The sequence below is a fragment of the Lontra canadensis genome, unplaced genomic scaffold, assembly GCF_010015895.1.
Source record: "Lontra canadensis isolate GAN:19392208 unplaced genomic scaffold, GSC_riverotter_1.0 scaffold118, whole genome shotgun sequence".
NCBI lineage: Eukaryota > Metazoa > Chordata > Mammalia > Carnivora > Mustelidae > Lontra > Lontra canadensis.
In genome coordinates, this window is record NW_022631112.1 from 3,699,229 (window position 1) to 3,725,925 (window position 26,697).

Genomic DNA, 26,697 nt, shown 5'->3' on the forward strand with positions numbered 1-26,697 from the left:
ATGGCCCCTGTTCTAACTTAACCCTTTCCACTTGATTGACTTCCCTTAGGCTGGCAGGGAAGCAGAAGAGGTAAGCTCGAGCAGGTGGTGAAGAAACTGCAATGGGGCCCTGGGGAGTTGGGGGAAGCGATGACAGACTAACGCAGGGCAGTGACAGGTGGATCTGCTGTTCGCCTGTGATGTTGATTTAACAAATATTAATTGAGCACATACTCCACGCAGGCCTGTGGTGGGCCCTGGGGATCTCGCGTTGGACAAGACAGACAAGCTTCGTGCCCTCATGGTACCGTCTAATGGGGAGACAGAAAACAGGTTAGATAAGTAGGTAGACAAATAAATTCATTCAATTAAGAAGAATTTGTATTGGGGATGAGAAAGGAAAGAAATAGGATTCTGGGATGGAGATGAAAAGGACAGATCCTCTTGAGAGACAGTAACCCAGGAAAGTCTCTCTAAGGAAGTGGCTTCTGGCTGAACCCTAAAAGACAAGAAGGAGCTGGTCTCATGAAAACCAGGGGAAGGGGTGTTCCAGAAGGGGTTGGGGGAGATGTAAGTGTTAAGACCTACAGCAGGAAGAGCTTAGAGGACCCTTGGTACAGATGGGAAGTTGGTGCGACGAGGGAAGTGGCATGAGATCAAGCCACAGAGGCTGACATGTCTTCGTGGGCAGGGACTTCTGCCGAGTGACCCTGCCATGAACTGAGCTGGTGCAGAGGGGAAGAGAAAAGGGTCAGCGTGAATATATTTTGAGATAGAACCGAGGGCTTGCCAGTGGAGGGAATGGGGTGGGGGGTGCGTGTGGGCAGCATCGGGGGAGGGAGGAGGCAGTGACGTCTCCCACATTTCTGGTTGGAACTGTTATTGGCTGAGATGGAGAAGGCTGGGTAAAGGGACATCAGGTTTGGAGGATGAAACAAGGTCAAATGTACTTTCTAGAAAGCACTGTGGAGGCTGGATTAGGGGAAGACGGGCCTGGGGCAAGGGAGGTGAGTTAGAGGCCGATCCAGTGTTCCAGGTGACAGACGATGATGAGGACCACAGAGGACCAGGACTGTGGAGAGGGTGGGCCACCCCCACGTCCCTGTGAACGAGAAAACAGCTTTCTCCTTCTCCAAATGCTAGGGATTCTTTCTGTGAGGCGGCTGAGCAAGTCAGCCAGAGGGAGGAGTGCTTTCTGGAGAACATGGAAGGGAAGCCAACATATGGGCAAGAGCGGAGGTGGGGGCACAGAGAATGGGGTCATAGGAGGGACGGGGCAGAGGCCACGGCCACGCAGTAGAGGAAGCAGGGCCTGAGCACCAGCTGTGCCAGGGAGGGGCCTACCCGGGGAACCAGGAGCCAGCATCCACCCTCAGGACCTGGCTGGCCACGGGCACAGACTCAGGGCGACCCTTTGCTAACAGGGTGACCTCCTTGCGAGGCGTCGGTCAGAGCGTTCAGAGAGGTGGGGTGGACCAGGCTCTGGGATTTCCACCCTCCATCCCAGGATTAGGTGCCCCCAGACACGCGTTCTCCTTGGCCTTCCTGTCTGGTAGCGCTGCCCCTTCTAGCCTCGGAGGCTAGCAGACAGTTAGATGAGGGGGCTGGGGGGGAAGAGGGGTATCCTTTTGCAGGAGAAATGCTGCGGCTAGCTGACCCCAAACGTGGCTAGTCAAGCCCGGACCCGTCAGGATTCTCACTCGTTCATTCATTCGTGCCTGCATCCCTCAGACAGAGCCAGCGGCACGTCTCCAGCAGCAGCCGGTTCCCTGGTGCTGGGGACGAGATGGTGAGCCTGAGCCGGGCTCCGTCCTCAAGAAGAGACAGATGAACAGGGCAGTGCCGGCCGCCAACCCCTTCTCTCCTTCCTTCCTCAGCCTGTCCCACTTCCATTCTTGGTGCTCAGACCCGTCCAGTTGTCATGCAGGGCCCGCTCCCTCTAGCCCCCGGACCTCATGCTGTCCATCTGGGTTAAGCCCCCTTATTTAATCTTGTTTCGTGAGGCTAACATGGCGGGGGCGGGGGCAGAAATCAGGTGTAAAGAGCGCTGAGCGGCGCCTGGGGGGCTCAGTCGGTTAAGCGGCTGCCTTCGGCTCCGGTCATGATCCCCGCGTCCTAGGATCGAGCCCCGAACCAGGCTCCCTGCTCAGCACGGAGCCTGCTTCTCCCTCTCCCGCTTCCCCTCCCTCCTGCTCATGGGCTCTCTCTCTCTCTCAAATTAATAATATAAAATCTTAAAAAAAATAATAAGGAACGCTGAATGACATTTTTCTGAGTTTGGCTTTTATTCTGAGAGCATTTGAAAAGCCATGTAAGTATTTTAGGCCAAGGATGGCATTTGATTTCTATACAGAAAACACCTGCAGGGAGGAGGCAGGACGGGAGGGAAGGAGAGAGGGTGGCAGGGCTGGAGGCAGGGAGAGCACAGAGGGGGCCTTTGGGATAATCCGCATGAGAGAGGACAAGTGCTCCTGGCCAGCCCTGCCCTACGCATCCCACCCGACCCACTGCAGGAGAAGAGCGGACGGGTCTCCTCGCATGGCGTCTCCCCCAGAGGCATCTGCGCGTGTTTGAAGTTTAACCAACATGGATCAGGCAGCTTCCGCTTCTCAGACAACTTCGTGTATAATTAATCCCCTCCAAGCTGTGTTGTCAGGAAAAATTAAACTTCATCTCTCTTTCTTAGAGATGAAGAAACTGAGACTTGGCTTCAAGCCACCCTGAATTTGAGTTGCTGCCACGAACCCAGAGCTGGCAGCTAGAAAGTTCTAGCACACAAGGCCCAGGGGGCTGCGTGCTGCCCCTGTGCGGTTGCCTCTGACAAAACCTTAGAGTTGTATCTAACAGGCCCCGATGGTGGGATTTCTGGCATCCACCCGCCTGCACTAGAAGCAATGAGGAGACAGCAGGGGCTCTGACACTGGGCCTGGGACATGGACATGCTCCCTGGGTACAGCCCCACATTCCTTCTCTTTGGTGGCCCTTGGCCCAAAAGGGACAGTTCTGTAGGTGAGGGGGCCTGGGGACTTTCTTTGTGGGAAGTTTCTCCCCTTGTGGGTCCTGGGGGAGACCTGCCCACTAGCCCACCTACCCCACTCTTTCCGGGTCTTTGTTTGGGAGGTGAGGCCAGGGAGAGAGGATAAGGAGGGCAACTGCTCCATCTGCTGGCCGTCCAGAGAAGCTCCAGCCACGCCCAGGGGAGCGGGAGGAGGAAGCTTTCCTTCCGTGGGGGCTTTTAGGGTAAGAGGAGTCTTGGGTCCTCAAAGTGGGCGTGACAAGGGACAAGGGACATCTTCTGTAGGAGAAGCTTGAGGACAGAAGCCCATTTCAGCTGGTGGCAGAAGTTGTCAGTGCCATTATCTGTGCCCGCGGGGGATGGGGACACAATGGTGAACAGTGTGGGGGTGGGAGGTAGAATATAAAGACAATTACAATCAGGTAAGAGGAACGTTGGGGAAAAATACAGGCAGCGAAGACAGACCAGTTGAGTTGACTCCCTGGGTCCCTTTAGCTGCTGCTCCTGAATCCAGAGGACGAAGAGGAGTTAAACCAGGGTTAAGGGAAGACATTCCAGAAAAGTCCGCTGCTGTCCCTGCTCAGGCCCAGGGCTCGCTGCTCCTTTCCTGTCCCTGCAGCAGTTGGACGACTCAGCACCCTGGCTTCACTGGCCCCCCCAAAATGCTGGTCCCTGAAAACAGTGGCAGGAGATCAGAGGGCCAATGGCTGCTCCTTGCCAGTGGATGGCCCCCTACCCTCACCTTGAGGCTCTCCCTTCCCCCCAGATGACAGCGCTTGGGAGACTTCTCTGAACAGGCATGTGCCCGCTCACAGACCCGAAGCTGGCCGAGGCTGGAAAGCATGGTGGAAGATGGGAGAAGGATCCTGGCTGGTGAATTAGGACCTGACCTCCGCAGGTCCCCCGCAGACGAAGGAAACGATCTGAAGTAAAAGGGAGCGCTGCCCAGGTAGATTTTGGAAGAGCAATTCGAGCTGGCACGAATTCCATCGGTCTGCCCTTCTAATCAATCGGCTGTTACTCAACCATCATCGACTAACACAGGTCAAATCTTGTGTGGGTTCATGGGAGAAGGCGGGACACCAATGAACATCGATCGGACCGTCCGCTGTGTGCAGGGCACTGGGCGAGCTGCGATGGATCCCAGTGCAAGGACACCCGGTTCATCCTTGGGAAGCACCTTCCACCACCCCCACCGCCAGCCCGCACCCCCATGTAGCCTTTCTCTGCTCTTCTCCTCCTCCATGAAACCTGCTCCCGGAACACAGCCGATCCAGGTAGCCACACTGAGCAAGTAAGGGGCTGTTTGTGGAACCGTGCCTCTGGTTCTTTCACTATCCTTTCTCTCCTTCTTGCTTTTAGCAACGAGCACCGCCCCACGCTTCCCGCCACCTCCACCTGAGCTCTGGTCAGACACCTCATGGTGTCTTCCCCACCCACCTGAGGAAGCTGAGTAAGGCCCCATGATTGTGACCAGTGAAACAGGAATGGAACTATGGGGTAACAGTTGGGGTACACCCTCTTCCTCTTCCCCTGTTCCTGTGGGCTGGGAGGCAAGCATGGAGCATAGTGGTGAGCCGGCTTTGCACACAGGACGAGGGCCAACACCTGGTGATTGGCGAAGTGGCAAGATGGCGGCAAGGGGACCCCAGTGCCCTCTGATATCCTCTAACATCTCTCAGCTCATTCATCATCCTGCTTGTTGGTACAACGTGATACTCCATTGTATGGCGGGTGTCTAAGGTCCTGTGGCTACAGCAACATGGATACCAATAGCCAAGAAAGCCCCATTCTCCAGTCAATGGGTCCGCTTCACAGTTCACTGCAAATCCTCAAGATGCCTTAGCTAGGTCACCTTATCTCCACTTACAGGCGCGAGAAAGCCCAGCAGAGTCTTTCCCAAGAGCCCAGGGTTCATGGAAACTGAGATTCTCAGACTTACCTTGAAGAGCTCTTGACATTTCCTCAAACTAAGAACGGTTCTCTCTCCTTGGAGATTAGAGTCCTTTGGCACAAACCAGGGAATACCATTAAGAAATCTTTTTTTTTCCCTTTCTTAGAGCAGTTGTAAAAAGGACAATTAAGCCACTGAAACGTGAGCGCTAAAGAAACCAGGAAGTTGGACAAAAGGCAGTATCATGCAGGTCAGAGGATATTAGTAATGATTAGCATTTGGAAGTCAGCAGTTACCGGTTCAAATTCGTTCTTGTAAATGTTCAACCACTGGAAAGCCTTCGAAATACCAGGTAGCCAGTGGTTTCTAGATGAAAATATTTTTGAAAAGGAATAAAAACTCCCTTTCACTTCTGATAGCAATCTCAGCTTACTGAGCGAAATAATGAGCAGTCTTCTACACGGTCCTGGACTCACTTCCTAGAAATTCGTAAATACCAGACCACAGAGCGTGACCAGTCACTGGACACGGTGCCCACTCTGTGTGTTTAGAGAACTGGCTCGTGTGGGAAAGACTCAAATGTCTGGTCCTCACATCAGGGTCTATGGACCCAAAAATCACCAGAAAGGGAGCCAAAGACAGCTCCAGGTTGAAGTCGTAAGGCAGGACGGGAGAGGCAGGGAGGGGAGAGACGCCGGATTAAGGGGGAAGGTCAGCCATCTATGAAGGATCCAAGTGTCCTCTTCCCAAAGTCGAAGCAGGGATGGAGACACTACTGGCCTTGAAGTGGAAAGATCCAGATTCAAGTTCTAACTCAACCCTGGGCCTCACAAGGTGACCTCTGAGTAGAACACACAAATAACGCCATGACTAGTGGATCACGAGGAAGGATACTGACAGAGCACATGTGTTCTTGCTCACCGTGGTTTTGTTTGTAAGTACAAATCAGCTGGCACAGAAACAGCATCTTTTGGTTCAGGTGATGGTGGACAGTAGTCATCAGAGCTGAACACCAAGATCCCACTTCCCTTTCTTCCTGGTGTGTGGTAGGATTGACATTCCCTGACCTCTTTAGTTTGGTGTGACCGTGTAACTTGCTTGTCATTCCTGGGCAGAAGCTTTAAGAGCAAGCGTGCCATCTGCCACGTTCCCTCACCCCACATCAGTGACTGGAGACATGTGCTGGGACAAAGTTTCCCTTGTTCTTGGTGACTATGGTGAGGCGAACACTTACTCCCTGCCCCCAGTCTCCACTGGTTGGGAGGAAAACCCGTGAAGCTAAAAGCCACTGAAACCTTGGAATTGTTCGTGATTTGCTGCATAACCTCCCACCGCCTACATTTTATTTTCTGTATCCTTGATGCTGTGGCATTTGGGGCCTTGATCCTGGAGACTCTCCCTCGAAGGGCTAATTCCTCACTCCCCTGAGAATGTGGCTTTGATACAAAGATCAACCAATCCACAGCCACACCCTGTCTTTTATCAAACTCTCACGCACTGAACAGCAGTCCCCCGGCCCTGAGTCACCCCTGAACAAGGTACTGCACAACTAGGGAGCCCTCGTGCAGTCCATAGCCTGCCCAAATCGTGCCAACTGGCCAATGCTGAGCTTACTCAACGTACCTATTCTCCTTGTCCATTCCTTCCTGTGAAAACCCCAATAAACACTCCGGGCCACGCTATCCCCTTGCCCTCCTTGCCTCCTGACCAACCCTGGTCTTTCCCCAGATGGCCTTGTGTGATGTGCCATGCTTCCTGATTGTAGGGATCTGTGTGTATAAACTTCTTCCTTCCTGACGATATCTGATCTTTCCCAATAAAAACAAATCCCAGGTACGTTTTTACACTAGAAAAGATGAAGATTGGGATTGGTATCAGACACACTAGATGTTCCAATCCTCTTCCCAATCTCTGGGTTCTGCCTTCCTCTGAGCCAGACTCTCCCCCTACAGATGGGCTTTCTCCATGTGGCAGGAAGAACCCAGGCATCCAGGCTTCATTGCCAGGGCCCAGAGGCAGGACATGGTTTTCGCTGCAGGTTCTGACAGAAAAAGTCATAGGGAAAGACTCAGACCGACCTAGTCTGGGTCATGTACAATCATGAGACAATCCTTGGGGCATGCACTTTGATTAGCACTGAGAGATACGTGCTCCACTGAGGCTGGTAGGTGGGTGCTGGGCAGCCAGGTGCCCGGGCACCAGTGATCGATCTATCATTGCCCTTTTGTGGATGGAATCTGGACATCCGCACCTTGCCATGTCCTAAGGGAGGGACAGTTTGCAGATGGCTGCTCATTTCACAAAGTACTACTGGAAAATGAGACAAGCACTGAATGAGGGAACTAGCTTTGAGGACAATAGATAGAAACTAAGATGTTTTTCTGAGCTAGGATCAGGCCAACTAGAAATATGGTAGGCAAAAACAATCTGTCCTCCCTAACAGTAGAAAACCTCTTAAGTGAGCACGTGGGGTGAGGATTAGCAGACATTCAAAATCGTTGAATTTTCCGGTTATTTTTCGAATGCCCTCTGTATGTCATGCATCCAGATGGTTCTGTTCAGGTCCATCTAGCTAAAGGAATGATGTCCAGCTGCCCAGACCCCTATGCTGCTTCAGGTTACTGCCTTAGGGATGCCCCTGGGAGGCCTAGAGAACAGGGACTTGGAGAGTGGACGATGGGTCACCGGCACTAGAAGGAAAACAGAGCAGTTGAATTTACAAAGCTGAACTCAACCTAAGAGTAAGACCGGGGGCTCTCAATCTGGAAGCAGTGGGCTGGCTCCCAGGGTCCTCGAACTCTTGTCACTGAATATAAAAAATGGAACGTTCGTTTCCTACAGAAAGGATCTGCAGCTATCACAGACTATCGCTGGTTATAGCCCCCAAAATGTTAAGAGGTGCCGTGTTAACAGAAGGTCTCTCGGCTTCCAAGAAACAGCAGAGGGGTGTGGGATTTTTTCCTCGACATTCCTAGTGACTTAGGAGTGAGTTTTCTCATCTCGACTTCAGTTCCAGTATTTTCCAAACGGAGCCGAAGTCACAGAACTCCACGTTCCTCGCAGAGCTCTGTGTGGTAGAGAGAAAGCGAAGAAATCTGGGCCTGCGTCCTAATGAGGCCATTTACCAGCAGGTGACTTAACCTCAATGAGCTGATTTCCTCATCGATAGAGAGGATAATGACATTCACTGTCGCACCAACCCTGTGGCAGTAAATGAAACAGTGACTGCAGAGAGCTTTCCACCTTCCTTTTCTTTAAGAATCAAAGTGAACACGATCGAGCCTTATACGTCCTCACGGTGCTAGTAAGTGCTTTCAGGGACGTGGTATCATTTAATCCTCACAGAAGCCCTGTGGAGGGGGTACTATTATTATCCCCATTTAATTTTTATAAAAATGGGAGAGGGAGAATTGAGAGGCAGGGTTGGCTTCCAACCCTGGCAGCCCGACTGGAGCCCATCCTCTGGCCCAAGGGCTCTGCCTCCTCCACCCGCCCTGCCGGGCATCCACACACACTGCCCACAGCCACCAGAACAGAGCCCTGACAGCAGGCCACGTGCTGTCACCCCGGGGGGACAGCCTTACACACGCACCCCGCTGAGGTGGCGCACACGTGACAGGGACAGCTCGGCTGTGTGGCGTGTTTTCACCCCAGCGCCTGCAACAAGCACTCAGACTGTCGGCCTTGCTTTCCTCGGCTCCACATGCCAGACAAACACCTGGAGGGCGGTGAGTGTCACAAGCCTGGTTTCAGGTCACACTATGCTCACCAGCTTAGCTGGCAATGAGATGTTGCGACTGTCCTTACGAATGAGAGGCAACAACTCAGGTCAAGGACAGAAGCTTCGAAAAACGTGACTAGAGTCGGGAAGTTTTTAGAACTTTTTATTTCCACTCACTGCCACTTCTTTACCCTGGCGTTGTATCAAGGAAGGGCCCTCTGGCTCCACGACAGAGGGAGTTAGCACCCATTCCCGACTCCCGACGCTGGAAGGACAGCCCGCGCGGTTGAGGGGGGCTCGGGAAGGCTGTGGGCTTGGGCCGGGGGTGGGCCCCACTGCAGCGGCCCCGCTCTACAGGCTCTGGCCGGCTTCTCTGACGGAGAAGTGTCAACTGCTGGCCTCACGTGCGTGAAGCCCTCCGAGTTCCAGGGCTGGAGAAGAACCACTCAGACCTAACGCTGGAAAGGAACTTCTGAGATGAGCTCCACAATGTGGGCCTGAGTTTTCCAGCCAGCCACGCGGAGGCAGCTGACGAAGCAGATGCCCCCTCACACTGCCACAGTGGCGAGGGAGTCTTCCAGACACGGAGGCTTCTGCTCACCGGCTTCAGAAAGAAGAAAGAGGATGAGGGAGGAGAACAGCGCGGGGACATGGCCGCTTCCTCCCGGTCCAGCTGTGCCTTCCGGATGGCAGCCCCCTCCCCGTCCCCACGGCCTGGCCTTCCGGATGGCAGCTGCTGCTCCAGGGGGCGGCCCGGGTGCTGGGAGGCGCACACCACCGGCCGGCAGCTGGGGCCTGGCCGTGTGGCCGACAGCTGCCTGGGGTCATTTGTTGGCCACGGCGGAGAGCTGGTCGCGGATGCGGCCCAGGCCGTCTAGCATAGTGTCTAGCGTTTCCTTACTCAGCTCCACAGTGACCGCCGAGATGGAGGGCTTGTCTCCACACAGACTAGGATCTTCTTGGATCTGGAAAGAGAACAGGGTCCACACGTCAGAGCCGCCCTGTAGGTGAGCCCTGGACCTGGGAGCCCTCCCCCGTTCCAGTGAACCTCTGAACACAGGCTCTTTGCTCAGGCTACAGAGTCCCAGCCCTGGCGTCACCTAGCAAATGAGGACACGGAAGGAGACTCCCAGAGGCTTGAGAAAGGAGTGCTCAGGGTGGGTATCGGAGAGGCCAAGGCCCACTCACCCCTCGGACCCCTGACTCTCGGCATTCGAGTGAGGAGACACTGCACGGGCCCGTACGGGTACTTTACGCAGCGGGCTCTTGGAGTAGTAAGACTCCCGGCACGCAGAAAAACCACTACAGCTCCTACTTATATTTATTTGTTTCCTTAAAAACAAAAGTCAACTCTACTAATGTTTAAAACCTTAGTTGTTAGAGGCACCCATGCCTTTTCATTTTCTTACAGGGGCTGAGTTTCTGGGGGTGCGGTTAAGTCAATACAGCATCACTAAATAAACCCAGACCATAGATGTGTGGTTTAAAAAGAGTCCCGAAAAGACGTGTAGCGTGAAGCTAACACCGGGGAGGCCGGAGCGTGCAAACAAGGGCATGAAGGACTGCAGCGTCCCGAGTCGCTAGCGGGAGCTCCGGCTCAGCCGTGTCACAAGCAGTGGCCTGAGGGACACCAGAATTATCAAGAAGGCAACCTGAAATCTGATGGCACGCCCCCATCATGACAGCTAAACTTTCCCATTAGTGTGGTAAACTTTAGGGGGCAGTGAGCCATTTTTAGAACTTGTTTTGTATTTGTCTTGTCCTTTTAAAATTTCTACTTTTGGTGTATGTTTTATTATGTCTATAATATGTTAGGACAGTAGTGACCATGTACTTGACAGAGAGAGACCGCATCTGGGGGTGCTGAATTGTCTTCCCTGGGCTCAGAGGTCCCAGAGCTCCAGACACTGGCACATCTGCTGGTGCGCAGGGTTGCCAGGTCACCGCGGCCCCTTCCTTCCCTCTCGGGAGCGTGGCGGTGGACGCACCTTCATCTGCAGCAGGCAGGTGGGGACAGCCATGCGGCTGATACTGTCGGAGGAGGTCTTGATGTCCACTCTCCAGTCCAGGTCGACCAGGCGTGGCAGAGAGACTGCGAAGGGGACAGGCCAGCTCAGAGCCCACCCACTCACTTTACCAAGCCCTCGCTCTGGGACAGGCAGCCCTGACGGCTGGTCATGCTCCTGAGCCAAAGGACAAGTTTCCGAGGGAGACGGAAGTCAGGGGCCTTCCTCGCCACGATCCGGGCCACCTGCACTTCGCACGGAAGCATGGGGTGGGGGAAGGCCAGGCTCCTGTCTGCGCATACGAGCCTCCAGATGTCGGCACAAAATGGGAGAGGAGTTTGGGATGAGGTTAATGCCTGCTGAGTTTCAGTGACAAACTCTGGCCGCTTGGCACGGTTTGAGCCGGGTCCGGGAAGGGAAGGTGAGGAGGGCAGGTTTCTTGGTACTCACTCTGATTTGCCTGGGCTTCCGTTCGCCAAGCAGAGCTGTTTAAGAGGAAAAGATGAGGAAAAAAGAATGGAAAAAGGATGAGAACTGATTATGAGAGAGGACCTGGGCCTCTACCCCTTCTGAGATCTTTGTCTATCATCACTCCCTGACAGGAAAGGACCACAGAAACGTCTGCTGCGTGGCAGAAGCAGTTTCTGGATTGTTCTGCATAGCTCAGTGATGTTAAAGCCATAAGTGCTGTTAGTTTTTGTAGCTTAGGGGGCAAAAAGAAAGAAGAGACTTAATGCATTGCGTTCTTACTGTGCTACCGTTCTGAGAGACGAAGCCGGAAAAGTCGACCGGTTCTCTTTTATTGAGCATCTGCTCCACTAAGTATTGCATTTTACGCAAAACACACCCAAACAGACCTGTTTAATGCTATAGCAAAAAGCACTGTAGTGAGATGCTAAGCAGAGGCAGAATAAAATGTGGTCACGTGTGAGGAACCTTCTAAATAAACAATAAAACCCATGGCAAGCGAGCATTATCTGTTATTACTGTCTGAGAATTCTGGTCAAGCCTGCTGCTGGCCAACAGCAATAGAAAATATTTAGATAATTCACAAGAGAAACAAAATGACCAAGTAAACATATGAAAAAGATATCTGACATCACTAGTATCAAAGATACACAAACTGAATTGAGGCGCATTTACCATTTGTGAACTGGGGGAAAATGTAAAGACAATTCCCTCGGTGCCGGTGACGGTGTGGGGGGGGGGGCGCCCTCGTGCCCCCCTGGCAGAATGCCAGCTGATGCAAGCTTCCTGACTGACGGTCAGCGTGGGAATGTGCAACAGGAGCCTCACCACCACCTTGAACCAGCACGGGGATAACCGAGCTCGTGAGCAACATTTCCACACTAAACTGAAGTGAAAAGTGCCAAGAGCCTAAACACCCAACGCCAGGAAATTTCTTAACTAAGTTTTATATAATTTCCCCATGTAAAGAATATATTTAACCATTAAAAAGGATATTGAAGGTAAGTATTTACTGACCTAAAATATTGTTATATAAGCCTTACAAGGAACTCTCAAGAAATGAGCACTTACACGTGTTCTAGGATGATTTTCGTCAGCAGGTTTTTGAGGTTTTGGTGGAAATTTTCAGGAAAGAGAGCCAGGATCGCCTCGGCAGAGGACAGGTCACGGAACACCACCAGCCTGGTGAGGCGATGCAGAGCCTGGAGCAGCTGCGGGACAGGCCTGCGTGGTGAGGAGCCGGGCAGGGGACAGGGCTCCACCCCTGCCCTGCCACACCCTGCCACAGTCGTCCCAACAGCCTCCGGGGGTCCTGAGACCTCAGTCCCAGATGCTGATGCCCACATGCCCCAGCCCACCTCTAAGTTCACCTGTCGCTTTAGAAGACGGGGGTAGCTGCCCAACATAGGAACCTGTCAATGTGCCAGAAACTTCTGCTTGGGAGCAAAGGGTTAGTAAGTCCTCTTTCCTTGTGCACAGAATCTGACCTTCAATTCACTTTCTAGCCCGTTCCCTGGTAACATGAGAGAAGTGAAAAGTCAGCTGTGTTACTAGGCAACACTGCACTGGCCCCTGCGCCTGGATTGGGAAGTCTGAATGAACCCTGAACCCCTGGGGGCACAGGGCCATGGGCTCCCCTGAGCGGGGCTGCATCCGCCAGACCCCAAAGCTGTGCTTACGGACTTGCTACCAGGGGTACCGGCTCCAGCAGCGTTTGGGCTTTGAATCAAGGCTGTCCTTGGCCCTAGGTTGTCACCAAGGAAGGTGAAGAAAACAAATGGATCCTGGTGGGCTGTGCTGACTCCCTTGGAGAGGAGGAGGGCCTGACACGGCCCTGTGGGTTTGCTGGGTTCCCTCCAACTGCCTGTGGCAGCCGGCCCGTAACTGCAACAATGCTCAGCCAAACGAAGACAGACAAGACAGAGGACCCTCTGGAGGGAACTGCTTGAGGGCTTTCTCTGCTGCCCTGGGAGGCTGCTCAGCGGCAGAGGCACAACCCAAGAGCGCAGGGGATGTTCCCCTCCACGACTCAGCACATCAATGCCCTGGCCTCCAGGGTGACAGTTCTGCAGTGTGGTCCCCAGGGTTGCTTCCAGGATCCCAAGTTTGAGCCCCTTGCAGGTCATCAACACATTCTTTACTGGCTTTGTCTCTCTTCCCTGTTCCTTTGTCCCACTCCCTCCTTTGTGCTTTCTAGACTCCCCTCCGCAGGTAATTACCTGCAACCAACTCTTAGCCTCAGGGTCTACTTTTAGGGAAGCCAAACTAAGTGTTCAACTCACTTCCATAATGTGGCTTCTGCCTTTTACTGTGCTACAGCTGACTTCAATGAACAGAACTCTGGTTTAAAATAGTAATAATAATAATAATGCAGGCCTGTTTGAATGAACTATTTTAGAAGCATATCTGCCCTAAAAAGAGAAGGCTGTGAGTACTGCATAAACTGAGCCTCCTTGCTCACTCTTCCTCTTAGCCACCAGCTGAGGTCAGGTGGGGTCCAGCAGCATGTCCCCCAAGTCATACTCAGGCCTCAGAGCTTCTGCCCAGGGCCCCCAAAGAAGTCTGTCTAAGCTATCTGGCTGACAATCTATCAGTAGCGGTAGGTTAAAGGGAAAGAAAATTGCAGAAAGGTTGGCTTTTGGCCACACTGTCTAGGGAACAAGTCTGGAAAAGGAAACGGCTAGGACCTCCGATTCCAGGTATAGTTTTCCCATCCTTGCCTCATTTATCATAAGGAAGTGAAGGTTCAAAGACAATAGCTTTTAAGCTCACTAGCGTTAAAATGAAAATCCACTTTAAGTTTGTTATAATGTCAACAGACATTTCAGGGGAAATTTTTCCTTGGATGTGGCAATGATTGGGAAATTAAGAAAGAGACTAATGAGCTGAGAAGCCAGTGGTCAAAGGTCGTCTCTGACCATACTTACTTGCTCTGCTTCCTCCTGGGTCACAGACAAGCTGGAACATGTAATATCCAAGAGCTTCTTTGAGCCAAGGGCTGAACTGGAAAAGCTCTCTTGGCACAGCTGTCTGACAACATCTTTTGAGGAGGCCTGTGAATGAATTCACAGATGGGGAGAAAAGAAAACCACTCAGACTCTGAAAATACATGTTTCAGAACATAATATGGTCTCAGTCATGGTATGATACCTTTGAAACTCAAGACTTAAAGGTGCAGAGGATGGCTCCATTTCCAGAGCAGTGAAGTAGATGTAGTTGTTCTTATTTTCCCTTCTTAGCAAACCGAAAGTGCTGGGCACTATGTGGGAAAGGAATGTAAGAGCACTCGAGAGGGAGCGTGGAGAAGACAGACCTGCTGTGGGCCTCCCCACTCCAGACCAAGAAACAACATGGTGCTGAGTTTCCTGGATTTTCTTGTTGTTCATATATCCCAGACTTCAGGCTAAGGAGCAGGGCAACCCAGAAGGCCAATGGATACACAGAAACAAAACAAAGAACTCCCAACAAATACCTGCTCTCTCCAGCCAAAGGACCAAGAAAGCTTAGCAAGACAGGAAACTGTTACATGATAACTGCTCTACTGAGCCAAATACCACAGAAAAACCTGTAGCCCCACTCCCACCTATGTTAGCAGACTGAGTGGGGAATGTAGACTTCCACCCTTCTGAGGCTACAATGAGGTGTCCCAACACCCCCACCAGTGTGGTATCAGAGAAGGCTAAGTAGGGAGCTGGGACCATAATCCCCACCAACTGGCAGCTAGTCCCACCACGCCTTGTTATTAATGGTAACTATGTGGGGCCAGAACTTCCACTCCTGCCCAGTAGTAACAAGGAACCCCCACTTCTGGGTGTCAGTAGGAGCCAAGGGCAGAAACCCTCCAGAATCTCAGAATATAACACGAGAATGCCAGGTTTCAACAGAAAATCATTCATCATACCAAGAGCCAGAAAGATTTCAAACTGAATGAAAAAGGACAATCATAAGATGCCAACATCAAGATAACAGATGTTAAAATTATCTGGCAAAGATTTTAAAGTAGCCATGACAAAAATGCTTCAACACCTAAATACACACTTTTGAAACAAATAAACCAGAAAGTCCCAGCAAAGGAACAGAAAATATAAAGAAGAACAAAATGGACATTTTAGAACTGAAAAAATACAATAACCAAAACAAAGGTTGGTAGGTGGGCTCAGCAGCAGAATGAAAGAGACAGGGGAAAGAATCAAGTAAACTGGAAGACTGAGCCACGAGAAATCACCCAGTCTGCACACAGAAAACAGACTGAAAATAATGAACAGAGCCTCGGGGATCTGTGGCACTATACCAAAAAATCTAACATTCGTGTCATTGGAGTCCTCGAAAGGGAGTATAAAAGAGGGCAAGGCTGAAGAAGTACTTAAAGAAATAATGGCTGAAATAATACTCTCCAAGTATAGCTACAGACATGACTGTGTGCATTCAAAAAACCTAAGCATATTCTCAAACCCAAAGAAATCCATACCAAGACACACCATAATTAACCTCCCAGAAACTAAAGGCAAAGAAAAAATCTTGAAAGCAGTGAGAAAGAAACCATATCTTATCTATAAGAGATCATTAGAACTCATTAGAACTCATCAAATCAGAACTCATGGAAGCAAGAAGGAAGTGGCACAATATTTCTCAGGTGTTGGAAGAAAAGAACTGTCAACCCAGAATCCTACACCCAGCAAAAAAGATCCTTCAGAAAGTGAAGAGGAAATCAAGACATTCTCGGATGAAAAAAAAACACTATGAAAATTTGTCACAAGACAAAAGACATTCTCTTAACAGAAAGGAATTAATAAAAGGAACCTTGGAATATCAGGAAGACAGACAGAACACATCAAACAAAAATATGGTTAATACAATAGACTTTCTTTCTCTTGAATTTCTAAAGTCTGTTTAAAGGATGAAGTAAAAATTATACCACTGTCCAATGCGGCTCTAAATGTATGTAGAGGAAATATTTAAGATAATTATATTACAAATGAGTAAGGGATAGAAAGGGAAGTAAGGTCTCTATACTTCAGATCTAACTGGCAAAATGATGACACTGATAGATTGTGATGTTATATATATAAATGTAGTAACCACAGCAACTACAAAAATGTTATAAAAAGAAATGCATTTTAAAATGCTACAGATAAGTCAAAAGGGAATTCCAAAAATATGTTTAAATAACCCACAGGAAGGCAAGAAAAGGTAAAAAGAAACAAAAAACATAAAAGCAGATAAAAAACAAAAAAATTACATGGCAGACTTAAGCTCTAATATTCAATAATTATATTAGCTGTTAAGTGGGAAATTAAATACAAGCTGCAAATATGACTCAATTAAATGATGTCTATTAAATACGCTCTTCAAATACAATGAAAGAGACAGATTAAAAGTAAAAGGATGGAAAAAGATATATCATGCAAATATTAATGAAATAAAATCAAGAGTGGCTACAATAATAGCAGATAAAATAGACTCCACAGCGAAGAAAATTACCAGAGGCAGAAAGGGACATTATATAATGATAAAAGTTTCTATATCTAAGAAGACATCCTAAATATGTATGCACCCAGCAAGAAAGCTAGAAAACATGAGAAGTAAAGAGACAGAACTGAAAGGAGAGACAGACAAGTCCACAAATACAGTTGGAGACTTCAACACCCATCTTTCAACAATTGATAGAATCAACTAAACAGATATTCAGCAAGAACACAGAAGATTTCAACAACACCATTGATCAATCTACTCAACGCTTATGGAGCACAACCCAGTAGCAACAGAATATACATTCTTTTCAAGTGTCCACTGAACATATACCAAGACAGAACATATTCTGAGCTGTAAAGCAAACCTGAACAAATTCGAAAGAACTGAAATCATACTGAATGTATTCTTGGTGACTACAATGGAATCAAACTAGAAATCACTAACAGAAAGATGACAAGAAAATATCCAAACATTGGAAAACTTAAACACACTTCTAAATAATCCACAGATTAAAGAGGAGCCTCAAGGGAAATTTAAAAAATTATACTATAAAAATTATACTAAATGCATAAAAATGGAAAAAACCCACAAAATTTTGGGGACACAGGCATGACAGTGTTGACAGGGAAATGTACAGCATTAAACACATATATTAGAAAAAAGTTCTCAAATCAATAATTTAAGTTCCCACCTCAAGAACATAGAAAAAGAAAAGCATAATAAACCCAAAGGGAGAAGGAAGGAAACAACAAAGAGTAGAAAGCAATGAAACTGAAAATAGAAAAAAAGAAAAAGAGAGAAATCAATTAAACAAAGAACTAGTTCTCTGAAAATATCAATGAAATGGACAAACTTTTAGCAAGACCAGGGAAGTTAAACAGAGAGGAAACACAAATTACCAATATCAGGAATGAAACCGGTCATATTACTACAGACCCTAAAATTCAAAAGGAAAAGAAGAATAACCACAAACAACTCTATACACACAATTTGGGAGCATGGACAAAATGGATAAATTCTTCAACAAACACAAACTACCACAGTTCCCCAAATATGCAACTGATAATTTGAATAGCCCAATAATGATTACGGAAGTTGAATTGATAATTTAAAACTCCCCAAGAAGAAATCTCCAGGCCCAGATGGTTTTGCTAGAGAATTCTAATGTTTAAGGAAAGAATTAACCAATTCTACACAATCTTTCTTTAGGAAACAAAAAAGAATGGAACACTTTCCGATCCATTTCATAAAGCTAATACTACCCCGACATGTCAATTCTTCCCTAATTGATATACAGGTTTAACACAACTCCTATAAAAATCTCAGCAGGTTTTTTTTTTTTAAAGATTTTATTTATTTGAGAGAGAGACAGTGAGAGAGAGCATGATCGAGGAGAAGGTCAGAGAGAAGCAGACTCCCCGTGGAGCTGGGAGCCCGATGCGGGACTCGATCCCGGGACTCCAGGATCACGACCCACGCCGAAGGCAGTTGTCCAACCACCTGAGCCACCCAGGTGTCCCTCAGCAGGTTTTTTTTAAACACAGACAAAATCATTCCGAAGTTTATACAAGAAGCCAAAGAAACTAGAATAGCTAAAACAATTTGGATAAAGAATGAAGTAGGAAAAAGCAGCCAATCTGATTTTAAGACTTATTACATAGCTAGAGTGATTAAGACCGTGAGGTATTATCATAGAAAAAAACAAAAATCAATGGAAAAAAAAAAAAACAGAGACTCCTGAAATTTGCCCAACTGATTTTTGACAAAGTTGCAAAGTTGCAGAGACCATTCAATGGAGGAAAGACACAGCATTTTCAACAAACGGTTCTGGAACAACTGGACATTCATAGGCGAAAAAAAAAAATCTCAAACTGTCTCACACACATTATACAAAATTAACTCCAAATTGATCATGTACTTGAATGTAAAATGTAACGTAAAAATAAAACTTTGAGAAAAAAGAGAAAATTTGGAGACCTATGGCTTGGCAAAGAGTTCTTAAACATGAGACCAAAAGTACAATTCATAGAAGGAAAAACTGTTGGTAAATTGTACTTCATCAAAATTAAAACTTTTGCTCTGTAACGGCTCCTATTATGGGTTGAATGGTGTCCACCTAAAATTCATACATTAAAGGCCCAATTCCCAGTACCTCAAAAATGTGACCTCATTTAGAAAGAGAATTGTTGCAGATGTGATTAGTTATGATGAAGTCATACGGTGGACCTTAATCCAATAGGACAGTTTGCTTATTAAAAAGGGAAAAGTAGGGGCGCCTGGGTGGCTCAGTGGGTTAAAGCCTCTGCCTTCGGTCCAGGTCATGATCCCAGGGTCCTGGGATCGAGCCCTGCATTGGGCTCTCCGCTTGGCAGGGAGCCTGCTTCCCTTCCCCTCTCTCTCTGCCTGCCTCTCTGCCTACTTGTGATCTCTGTCTGTCAAATAAATAAATAAAACCTTAAAAAAAAAAAAAAAAAAGGAAAAGTAGAGGGGTGCCTGAATGGCCCAGTCAGCTGGGCATTGGACTCTTGATTTCAGCCAGGCGGTGATCTCTGGTCATGGGATTGAGCCCCATGCCAGGCTCTGGGCTCATGGAACCTACTTGTGATTCTCTCTCTGTCTCCCTCTGCCTGTCCTCTTCTCACCAGCCTCCTCCCCCAAAGGGTTAGGAGAGGGTGAGGGCAGGCGGGAAGTGGATATGGCTATAGAAGAGCAACAGGAAGGATCCTGTAGTGATGGCCACGATCTGTATCTTGAGTGTATCAAAGTCAATATCCTGGTTGGGATATCATACTATATAGTTTTGCAAGATGTTTCTATAGGGGGTAAATGGGACCTTTCTGTATTCCTTTTTACAACTGTATGTAAATCTATAATTACATCAAAATAAAAACCTTAAGTAATTTTTTTTCAAGATTTTATTTTTTTGAGAGAGAGAGAGAGAGCGAGCGCCAGCAAGAGTGGGGGTAAGGGCAGAAGCGAACTCGCCGCTGAGCAGGGAGCCTGATGTGGGGCCCGATCCAGGACCCCAAGATCATGACCTGAGCTGAAGGCAGACGCATAACCAACTGGACCACCCAAGCACCCCTAAGTAATTTTAAAAAAAAAGAAAATACATAGGAGAATAGGAATAAGAATGAATTAACTATTGCTACATATTGGCAAGCAAAAAAAAGCCAGGAATACAAAAGTATATGCTGTATTATACCATTTATGTGGAAGTTCAAACATGGGCAATATTAAGTTGATTTTAAAAGCAAGGATAGTGGTTACTACTGGGAAGGTGAGGGAAGTAATGAAGGAACAACAGAGAGACTCCGGCAGTACTGGTAATATTTTGGTTTTGACCACAGTGATGGTTACATGGGTGTGTAATAAATCACTGAGCTATGCATTTACAATTTGTGTATTTTTCTGTGTTACCCATTAATAATACTTTATTTTAAAGCTTATTAAAAACAACAACAACAACAACAACAAGTCCATACAATGAATAGGCATTAGGTGGGGAGTAAGCAGAACAGCCACGACGAGGATGTAAAGGACCAGGGCTGTGAGCAGAGAGCCCTAGGTTTCCAATCTCAACTTTGTTACTTCATTCATTAATTCATATAACAATTATGTATTGACAACATGCTGTGTGCCAGAAGCTGAGGATACACTGGCTGGGGATACGTTTGTGAATATCATAGAGTAGCTGCTTTTAGGGATGGAGAATACAAGTGAGCACTGCAGAGATTTTTTAAAACAAAGGAGAGACCGTTGCATGAACCAATCAATGATGATGCAGTGCCATGAATTGCTTAGTGCTATGAACTCAACCCTTTTCATCTGGAGTTAAAACCAAAAAAAAGTTCCAACTGGATCTTACATTCTGCAATAAAGGCAGAAAACAGGTAAAGAGTCGCATCATGTCTACAAAGGAAGATAAAGCCTCCCCTTCTTCCATAAGGAAAATCAGAAATTAAGCAAGTAATTCCAACCCATCATTTGATTCAGCTTTAAGAGGCCTCACAATCTTCTAAATGATTATCAGCAGAGTTTTGAGGCCCTTACACAGGTCAAAGCAAGTACAGAAAACCAGGGACTCGGGAGAACAGAACGCCCACTTCACCAAGGGGGGCCGTGAGGACGCAGAGAGAGAGATTTCTCACCCACGGAGCGAAGAGGGGCTGCGGGAGGAAATGGGGAACTGGCAACGTGGGTCTAGCACTTACCATCTCAACACACCAGTCCTAAACACCAGCCCCAGAGACTTCTAGTAGGGGGCCTTTGTACAGCACCTTCATGTCCGTTATCTTATTTGTTCCTCCGCCATCCTGTCAGGACAGTATTAATTTCGAGCCCGCTTTCTAAAAGGTCGGAAAGGCGCAACAACGGAGTCACCCAGAAAGGTAGTGGTTAGACTCATGGCTCTGAATCAGGGTCCATTTGGTCCCAATTCCCATTCCGTCCCAAGGCCTAGGGACAAAGGCCCGTCTCACGCTGTCCCCACCCCTCCAATTTACCTTCAGCAGGCTCTGGAGCGCGGAGAAATTCTCCGCTGTCAACGCGGCCATCTTCCCCAAGTCACCTGACGGCGACACGAGGCGAAGATCGTCACGTGGCTCCGAGGCCGTCGCAGGGCATGCTGGGGGCTGTAGTCCTTCGGGATGGCGACGGCTGCCCGGGTTTGGAGCTGCGAGATGGGGAGGGGCCCATAGGACGCGATCGCCGGATGATGGCTCACTCTGGGGACTATAGGACAGTGGAATTTGGAGGACGCAGGTGTGGGGTGATTTACCCTGATGGAAATTGGCTTGTCTTGTCTACGTACCAAGACAGGAAAAACTGATTTTCCTTGACCTACTGTATAGGTGGGCTGGTTGATTTGGGTGATAGAGGTGATAGTCACACCCTTATAGACCCCCCTCCCGCACTGTACCAGGATTGGTCCGTGCTGCCAATATCAGGTGCAGAGTGATGGTATGTTACTTCTAAAATTATTTATAAAAGACTGCAGGGGCCCCTGGGTGACTCAGTGGGTTGAGCCTCTGCCTTCGGCTCAGGTCATGATCTCGGGGTCCTGGGATCGAACCCGCATTGGACTCTCTGCTCAGCAGGGGGCCTGCTTCCCCACCCGCCCACCCCTGCCTGCCTCTCTGCCTGCCTCTCTGCCTGCTTGTGATTTCTGTCAAATAAATAAATAAAATCTTAAAAAAAAAAAAGACTGAAGTTTTGGGGTATTCTCTTTTGTCTCCTCCTTTTTCTTGAATCCTTGGTCTGGGGAAAGTAAGCTGTCATGTTGTGAGCAGCCCTCCGGAGAGGTCCATGTGGCAAAGAACTGAAGCCTCTGGCCCACAGCCAGTGAGAAACTAAAGCCTGCCAACTACCTCCTTACTGAGTTTAGAAGCAGATTCCGTAGACTTGGCTGAGCTTTGAGATGACAGTGGCCTTGGCCAACACCGACTACAACCTCATGAGACTTTCAGAACCAGAGCCACCCAGCTAAGCTGCTCCTGGATTTCTGGTTTTCAAGAACTGTATGATTGTAAGTGTTTGTTGTTTTAAACCACTAAACTTGATAATTCGTTACACAGCAATAATAACTAATACATGGGGGCGATACAGCATAAAGGACTTAGAATTCCACCTAAGCTTGAATCCCAACTCTACATGTTATTAACTGTATCTTGAGCAAGTTCTCAAACTTCTCTGAGCCTCGGTTTCCACCTCTGTAAAATGAGGTCGATCACACCTACTGCAGAGAGCAGAGCTGAGTGATAGGTGCTGCCCCTGGGGAGGATATCCATCTCTCCTGGCCCTGTGGGCAGGTGTGTTACCAGGGGTTCCTCTGGGCTCCAGTGGGTGATGGGTCGGGTGTGCAACCCTGCACTATGTCATCCCATTTTGGTGGGGCTTTCCAAACTGCCACCACCATGATGCATTTAAAGGTTTGTCTGTGGCCCGGGGAGCTTACAGCAATTTCTAAACCATAAATGTTTTCACAGACAGGAACAGAATAGAGTGGCAGAATTTATTTCCATAATTTGGTCCCACTGCCTGGTTTTCATTAGGCCTCATCTGATTTCTTTCCAATTCTGGGTCTATTAATTTGTGCTTACTTTCATTTATAAATGAAATAAACCTGCCATGTGTCAGGCTCCTTTCTAAGTTTCTCACACTTACTGATTTACTTACTTCCTATAACAATCCTATGTGATACACACACACACATACACAGAGTACTATTATTTTCCCCATTTTACATATGAGGGAATTGAGATACAGAGAAGTTAAATAACTTGTCCAAGGTCACACAGCTAAGTAGTGGCAGAGCCCAGATTCGGACTTGAGCAGTTTGGGCTCCAGAAAGAATCTGTGTTGTTAATTGCCAAGCTATATATATCTCATTGTCTTCCCATAGCTGAAAACTCATACTTCTTCTGTCTGGATGTCTGACTCCCTTCCTAAGGCAAGAACAATCTGAAGGTCTTCCTGGATAATCAGCCCAGTGGTGTGATGAGAGACAAGATAATGAATGGAGAGGGTGCCTTGGAAAAAGACTCAGGTTCAATTCCTGGCTCCTGTGTTCTTCTGGCAAGTTCCTTCATCTCTCTGAACCTCAGTCTCCTCATCTGTAAAATGGAAATAACAATTAAAATACCTTTTGACCATTATGGGGAGTTCCAGGGTGATTTATACCCCAGAGAGAGAGAGAAGGGTCATTTATTTGGTGATTCCATTAGAGTCTGGAAAGGGCAGAGCATTCCTGTGCTACGAGAAAGGGTTGCCAGTAGCATGATCAACCATCTCAGTCCAAGAAGGGGGGATTTCCAGGGACACAATTCTTGCAGTGATAACACTGGGACAGTCCTGGGCAAACCAGGTCATGTGAGCCCTGAGCTACTTGTCCTGTCTTCTCCAGGGGGACTGATGTAAAGGGAGCAGCAGGGAGAGTGAATTTTTAAATAGAAGGTTATTAGGGGCAGCAATCTTAGTTCAAGAGCTCTTGTTGTTGTTGTTGTTACCAACAATTTTATTGAGAGATAATTCACATTTACAATGTACCCATTTAAAGTGTATAATTCAGTGGATTTTGGTACATCCACAGAGTTGTGTAATCATCACCACAAGTCAAGAACATATTCACCACCAAAAAGAAAAACCACGCCCTTTAGCTATCGTCCCCCCTTCTCTTTCCATCACACCCTAGTCCCAGGCCCCCACGAATCTCCTTTCTCTCCTCTTGATTTACCTGTTCCCAACATGGCAGACAAGATGCCCTTGTTTTCATCAATTTCTTCCACTTAGCCTGATGTTTTCAAGGGTCATCCATGCTGCGTATCATGTATTGGGACGTCATTCCTTTTGATGGCTGAGTAATTTCCATTGTATGGCTAGATCACATTTGGTTTATCCATTCATCAGATGATGGATATTTGGGTCATTTCTGCCTTTTGGTTCTCATGAATAATGCTGCCGTGAACACTCTTGAACAAGCTTTTGTGTCAATTGATATTTTCATTTCTCTTGGTGTATATACCCAGGAGCCACAGGGTAACTCTGTGTTTAACTTTCTGAGGACCTGCCAGTCTGTTTCCCAGAGTGGTTGCGCTATTTACCTTCCCATCAGCAATGTCTGAGGGTTCCCATTGCCCCACATCCTCACCAACACTTGTTATTATCTGTCTGTCTGATTATAGCCGTCCTGGTGGGTGTGACGCGGTGTCTGGTTGCTGGGGAGCTTGCTTCAGGGTTGAAATTTGCATAGCCAGCCCATGTTGTCATCAAGGCTACTGACGTTCATTTGAGGTGACTGCTGGAGATTATGGAGGTTTAAGACCTCAGTTTGCCCTTGGGTCCTGCCACCAAGTCTGGGCTGCCTTGTTTATCAGAGGAATACCTACAGGAGCTGGATGAGGCCAAGGGGCCTGCGGTCCTTTAGGGAGAGCCCCCTCATTTCCCCATTTTTCCTTCTCCTCATGCCCATTTCACGGACAGAGATGCGAGTGTCCACGGAGAAAGGGGCTGCTTCACCTTCACCACCTGCTCTAAGTCAAAGACTGGTTTCGAAGTGAACCGATCGGCTCCCTGGGAGACTGCAGGCAAACTGGGGACAGAAGACCTGAAAATGACAGGTGTGCCCTGGCTTGCAAACGCTGTCTCTGTCCAGATCAGGCATGATTCGGGGCTCACTTTGCACGAACAATGTCTTCATTAATGCAGTATTTTAAAATTGGGAAATGTGACCTAAAAATCTAGATTCCTGGCTTTTCTCTAGAAACTGATGGGCCTAGCCATGCTGTTCCCACCGTGCACATTGCAGCAGTTGGCTGGAGCTGAGTCCTGGCTGCCACCCTGGAGACAGGCACAGGCTCTCCAAATCCCCACTGTCCCTACTGCTCTGTGTTACGTCACAGTTGACCCTCCCCACATGTCACCTGCCTTATCCCTGCTGGGGGCTTATTCTTTAGGGCCTAGCTTTTGGCAGGGACCTATGGGGGTAAAGTGAGGCCATAGTCGATGGCCAGGCCAAGTTTGTATTTAAGATCCTGGGTTTCTAGTTATCTGCCTTGCGTCTCACCATGAGCCTAAGTGAGTTTCAGGTGGACATCTAATTTCCCATTCATGCTTCTCCAGTGACATGTACGGCCCAAGCATGGTCCTAAGAGCTTTGCATGTTTAAACTCATTCAGTTCTCACAGTCACCCATGAATATTCCCAGTTTACAAGTGGGAAAACGAAGAGTCAGAAAATGAACTCAAAATCCACGGATAATTAGTGGCAGACCAAGGATTTGAAGGCAGGAGCAAATGAGGTCATTTTGCGAGCTAGCTCATAATAGAGTGCCTGGTCCATGGCAGGGGGCAGGGGGTGGTTCAGTGGAGGCTGCCGCATAATGATTCACCTGGGTTCGCAGCCCCTGCTAACATGCTGCACAGCCAGGCACTTGTCCTGGTCAGGTGACCCTCACTAAAGCCAGGGGTTAGAGTAGATGACATATGTGTTTGGAGAGATGATGTCTGCCATTCTTTCTAGCTCTAACTTGTGGTGAGTCTCTGAAAGGTAGCAAGAAAAGAGGGGAGGGAGAGGAGAGGGGGCATTTGTCATTTCGTGATGTCTGGAAGACGAGTGGATACCCATCTGTTCCCTCCTGAGGGGGTGTCTCCTGTCTCCCCAATTCAGAACCCCATGAGCTGGGAGTCCAGATTTCCTCCCCCAGAGCTGGCTAGCCTGGATGTTGTGATTAGTGGAGTTCAGAGCGCATCGGGCTGGGAGGGCACTGTGGCCTCGTTTCTCACCCTCCCGTCCCCAGGAGTAACACAGAAGTGGCTGGTAAGCCACAGCATTGTCCTCACACACAGGGCCTCTTTGTTTCCCTGATACACAGAGAGGAGGCTGTAACAATGGCCTTGAATGGCACTTTGCTCTCCTTTCTCCAATGTTATACTTGTGTTTTTCAGTTCTGGAATCAGCTAGACAATTATTTCCTGCGGGAGGTATCAGCTTTACATCTTTCCTGTCTGCTTCTCTGGCAGTCCTCAGGCCCCGGGTCGGTGGGAACTGAGGGAGAGCTAGGCCTAAAGACAGCAGAGCCCATCAGAATGTCACCTTCTCGGGAGGCTGGAATGCAGTGGCACCTCACCTCTCCCCTGCAAGATGGCACCTGTCCTGGAGGAAGGAACCAGACCAGGTAACACGGGAGACAGGCTGAGAGCTGCTGGTGGGGAGCAGGGCCTGGAGACGGTGGCTGAGGGTCCAGCCCCAGGAGGATGGGTCTCTGTTTTCTAGATACCCTGCTTGCTGGAGAGGGACTGTCCGCTGGCAAACAAATGAATAAGCAAAAGCAACTGAGGTCAAGTTCAGCAGCCTCCCGATTAGGGACACACTCTGCCTGTCTGACCTTTAGTCAGTGCCTCTGATGTCTGGGTGACAAGAAACTTCAGGGTCTGCGTGGATTTATGGAAATGACTATTCCCTTAATCATTGCTGTCATTATTAAGCTCTTCTTGAACTTCCTGTATTTGTGTGCAGATCACTATATGTATCTTACAGTATTGATAGCAATTACAGCAAACACTTAATGTGTTTTCCATTCTCGCTTGGCAGAGAATGGAAAACAGGCAGTCTGGTCCTAGAGTCTGTGCTTTTCATCACATGC

The 26,697-nt window shown here is 48.4% G+C and overlaps 2 protein-coding genes and 1 long non-coding RNA gene across 5 annotated transcripts in view; 1 reads left to right on the plus strand and 2 right to left on the minus strand.

Annotated features, from left to right (window-relative positions):
* Positions 1-3,391: 3,391 nt before the first annotated feature.
* On the minus strand, positions 3,392-5,464 carry LOC116857111. The gene is made up of 3 exons (XR_004380696.1): positions 4,938-5,464; positions 4,436-4,541; positions 3,392-3,667 (listed from the first exon to the last, which is right to left on the minus strand). It is a non-coding gene; the product is annotated as an uncharacterized LOC116857111 (long non-coding RNA).
* A 3,283-nt stretch (positions 5,465-8,747) lies between these two features.
* COMMD9 (COMM domain containing 9) lies at positions 8,748-21,149 on the minus strand. 2 transcript variants are annotated; one of them, XM_032841000.1, is made up of 6 exons: positions 21,062-21,149; positions 14,012-14,137; positions 12,156-12,295; positions 11,067-11,101; positions 10,599-10,702; positions 8,748-9,575 (listed from the first exon to the last, which is right to left on the minus strand). In XM_032841000.1, exons 1-6 carry the CDS (start codon positions 21,110-21,112, stop codon positions 9,435-9,437), a joined length of 597 nt encoding a protein of 198 aa, XP_032696891.1. In that variant the 5' UTR covers positions 21,113-21,149; the 3' UTR covers positions 8,748-9,434. The 2 variants fall into 2 exon arrangements, with proteins under 2 accessions (XP_032696891.1, XP_032696892.1); XM_032841001.1 differs by lacking the exon at positions 14,012-14,137.
* A 4,297-nt stretch (positions 21,150-25,446) lies between these two features.
* PRR5L (proline rich 5 like) overlaps positions 25,447-26,697 on the plus strand; it is a 143,296-nt gene continuing 142,045 nt past the window's right edge. Inside the window, exons 1-2 of one of the 2 annotated variants that reach the window (XM_032840955.1) lie at positions 25,447-25,586; positions 26,075-26,229. The gene's annotated coding sequence lies outside the window, so the exon portion shown is untranslated. Of the gene's footprint in view, positions 25,587-26,011; positions 26,230-26,697 lie in introns of those variants that run through there. The other variant, XM_032840957.1, reaches the window with a different exon arrangement.

What these genes read in the sequence shown, in the direction of transcription:
- COMMD9 (XM_032841000.1), bottom strand. Translation starts at nt 21,112, where the DNA reads ATGGCCGCGTTGACAGCGGAGAATTTCTCCGCGCTCCAGAGCCTGCTG. An exon ending in CGCTCCAGAGCCTGCTGAAG is followed by an intron (nt 14,138 to 21,061) that starts GTAAATTGGAGG and finishes ATTCATTCACAG; the next exon opens with GCCTCCTCAAAAGATGTTGT. An exon ending in AAAATCATCCTAGAACACGT is followed by an intron (nt 11,102 to 12,155) that starts GTAAGTGCTCAT and finishes CCTCTTAAACAG; the next exon opens with CTCTGCTTGGCGAACGGAAG.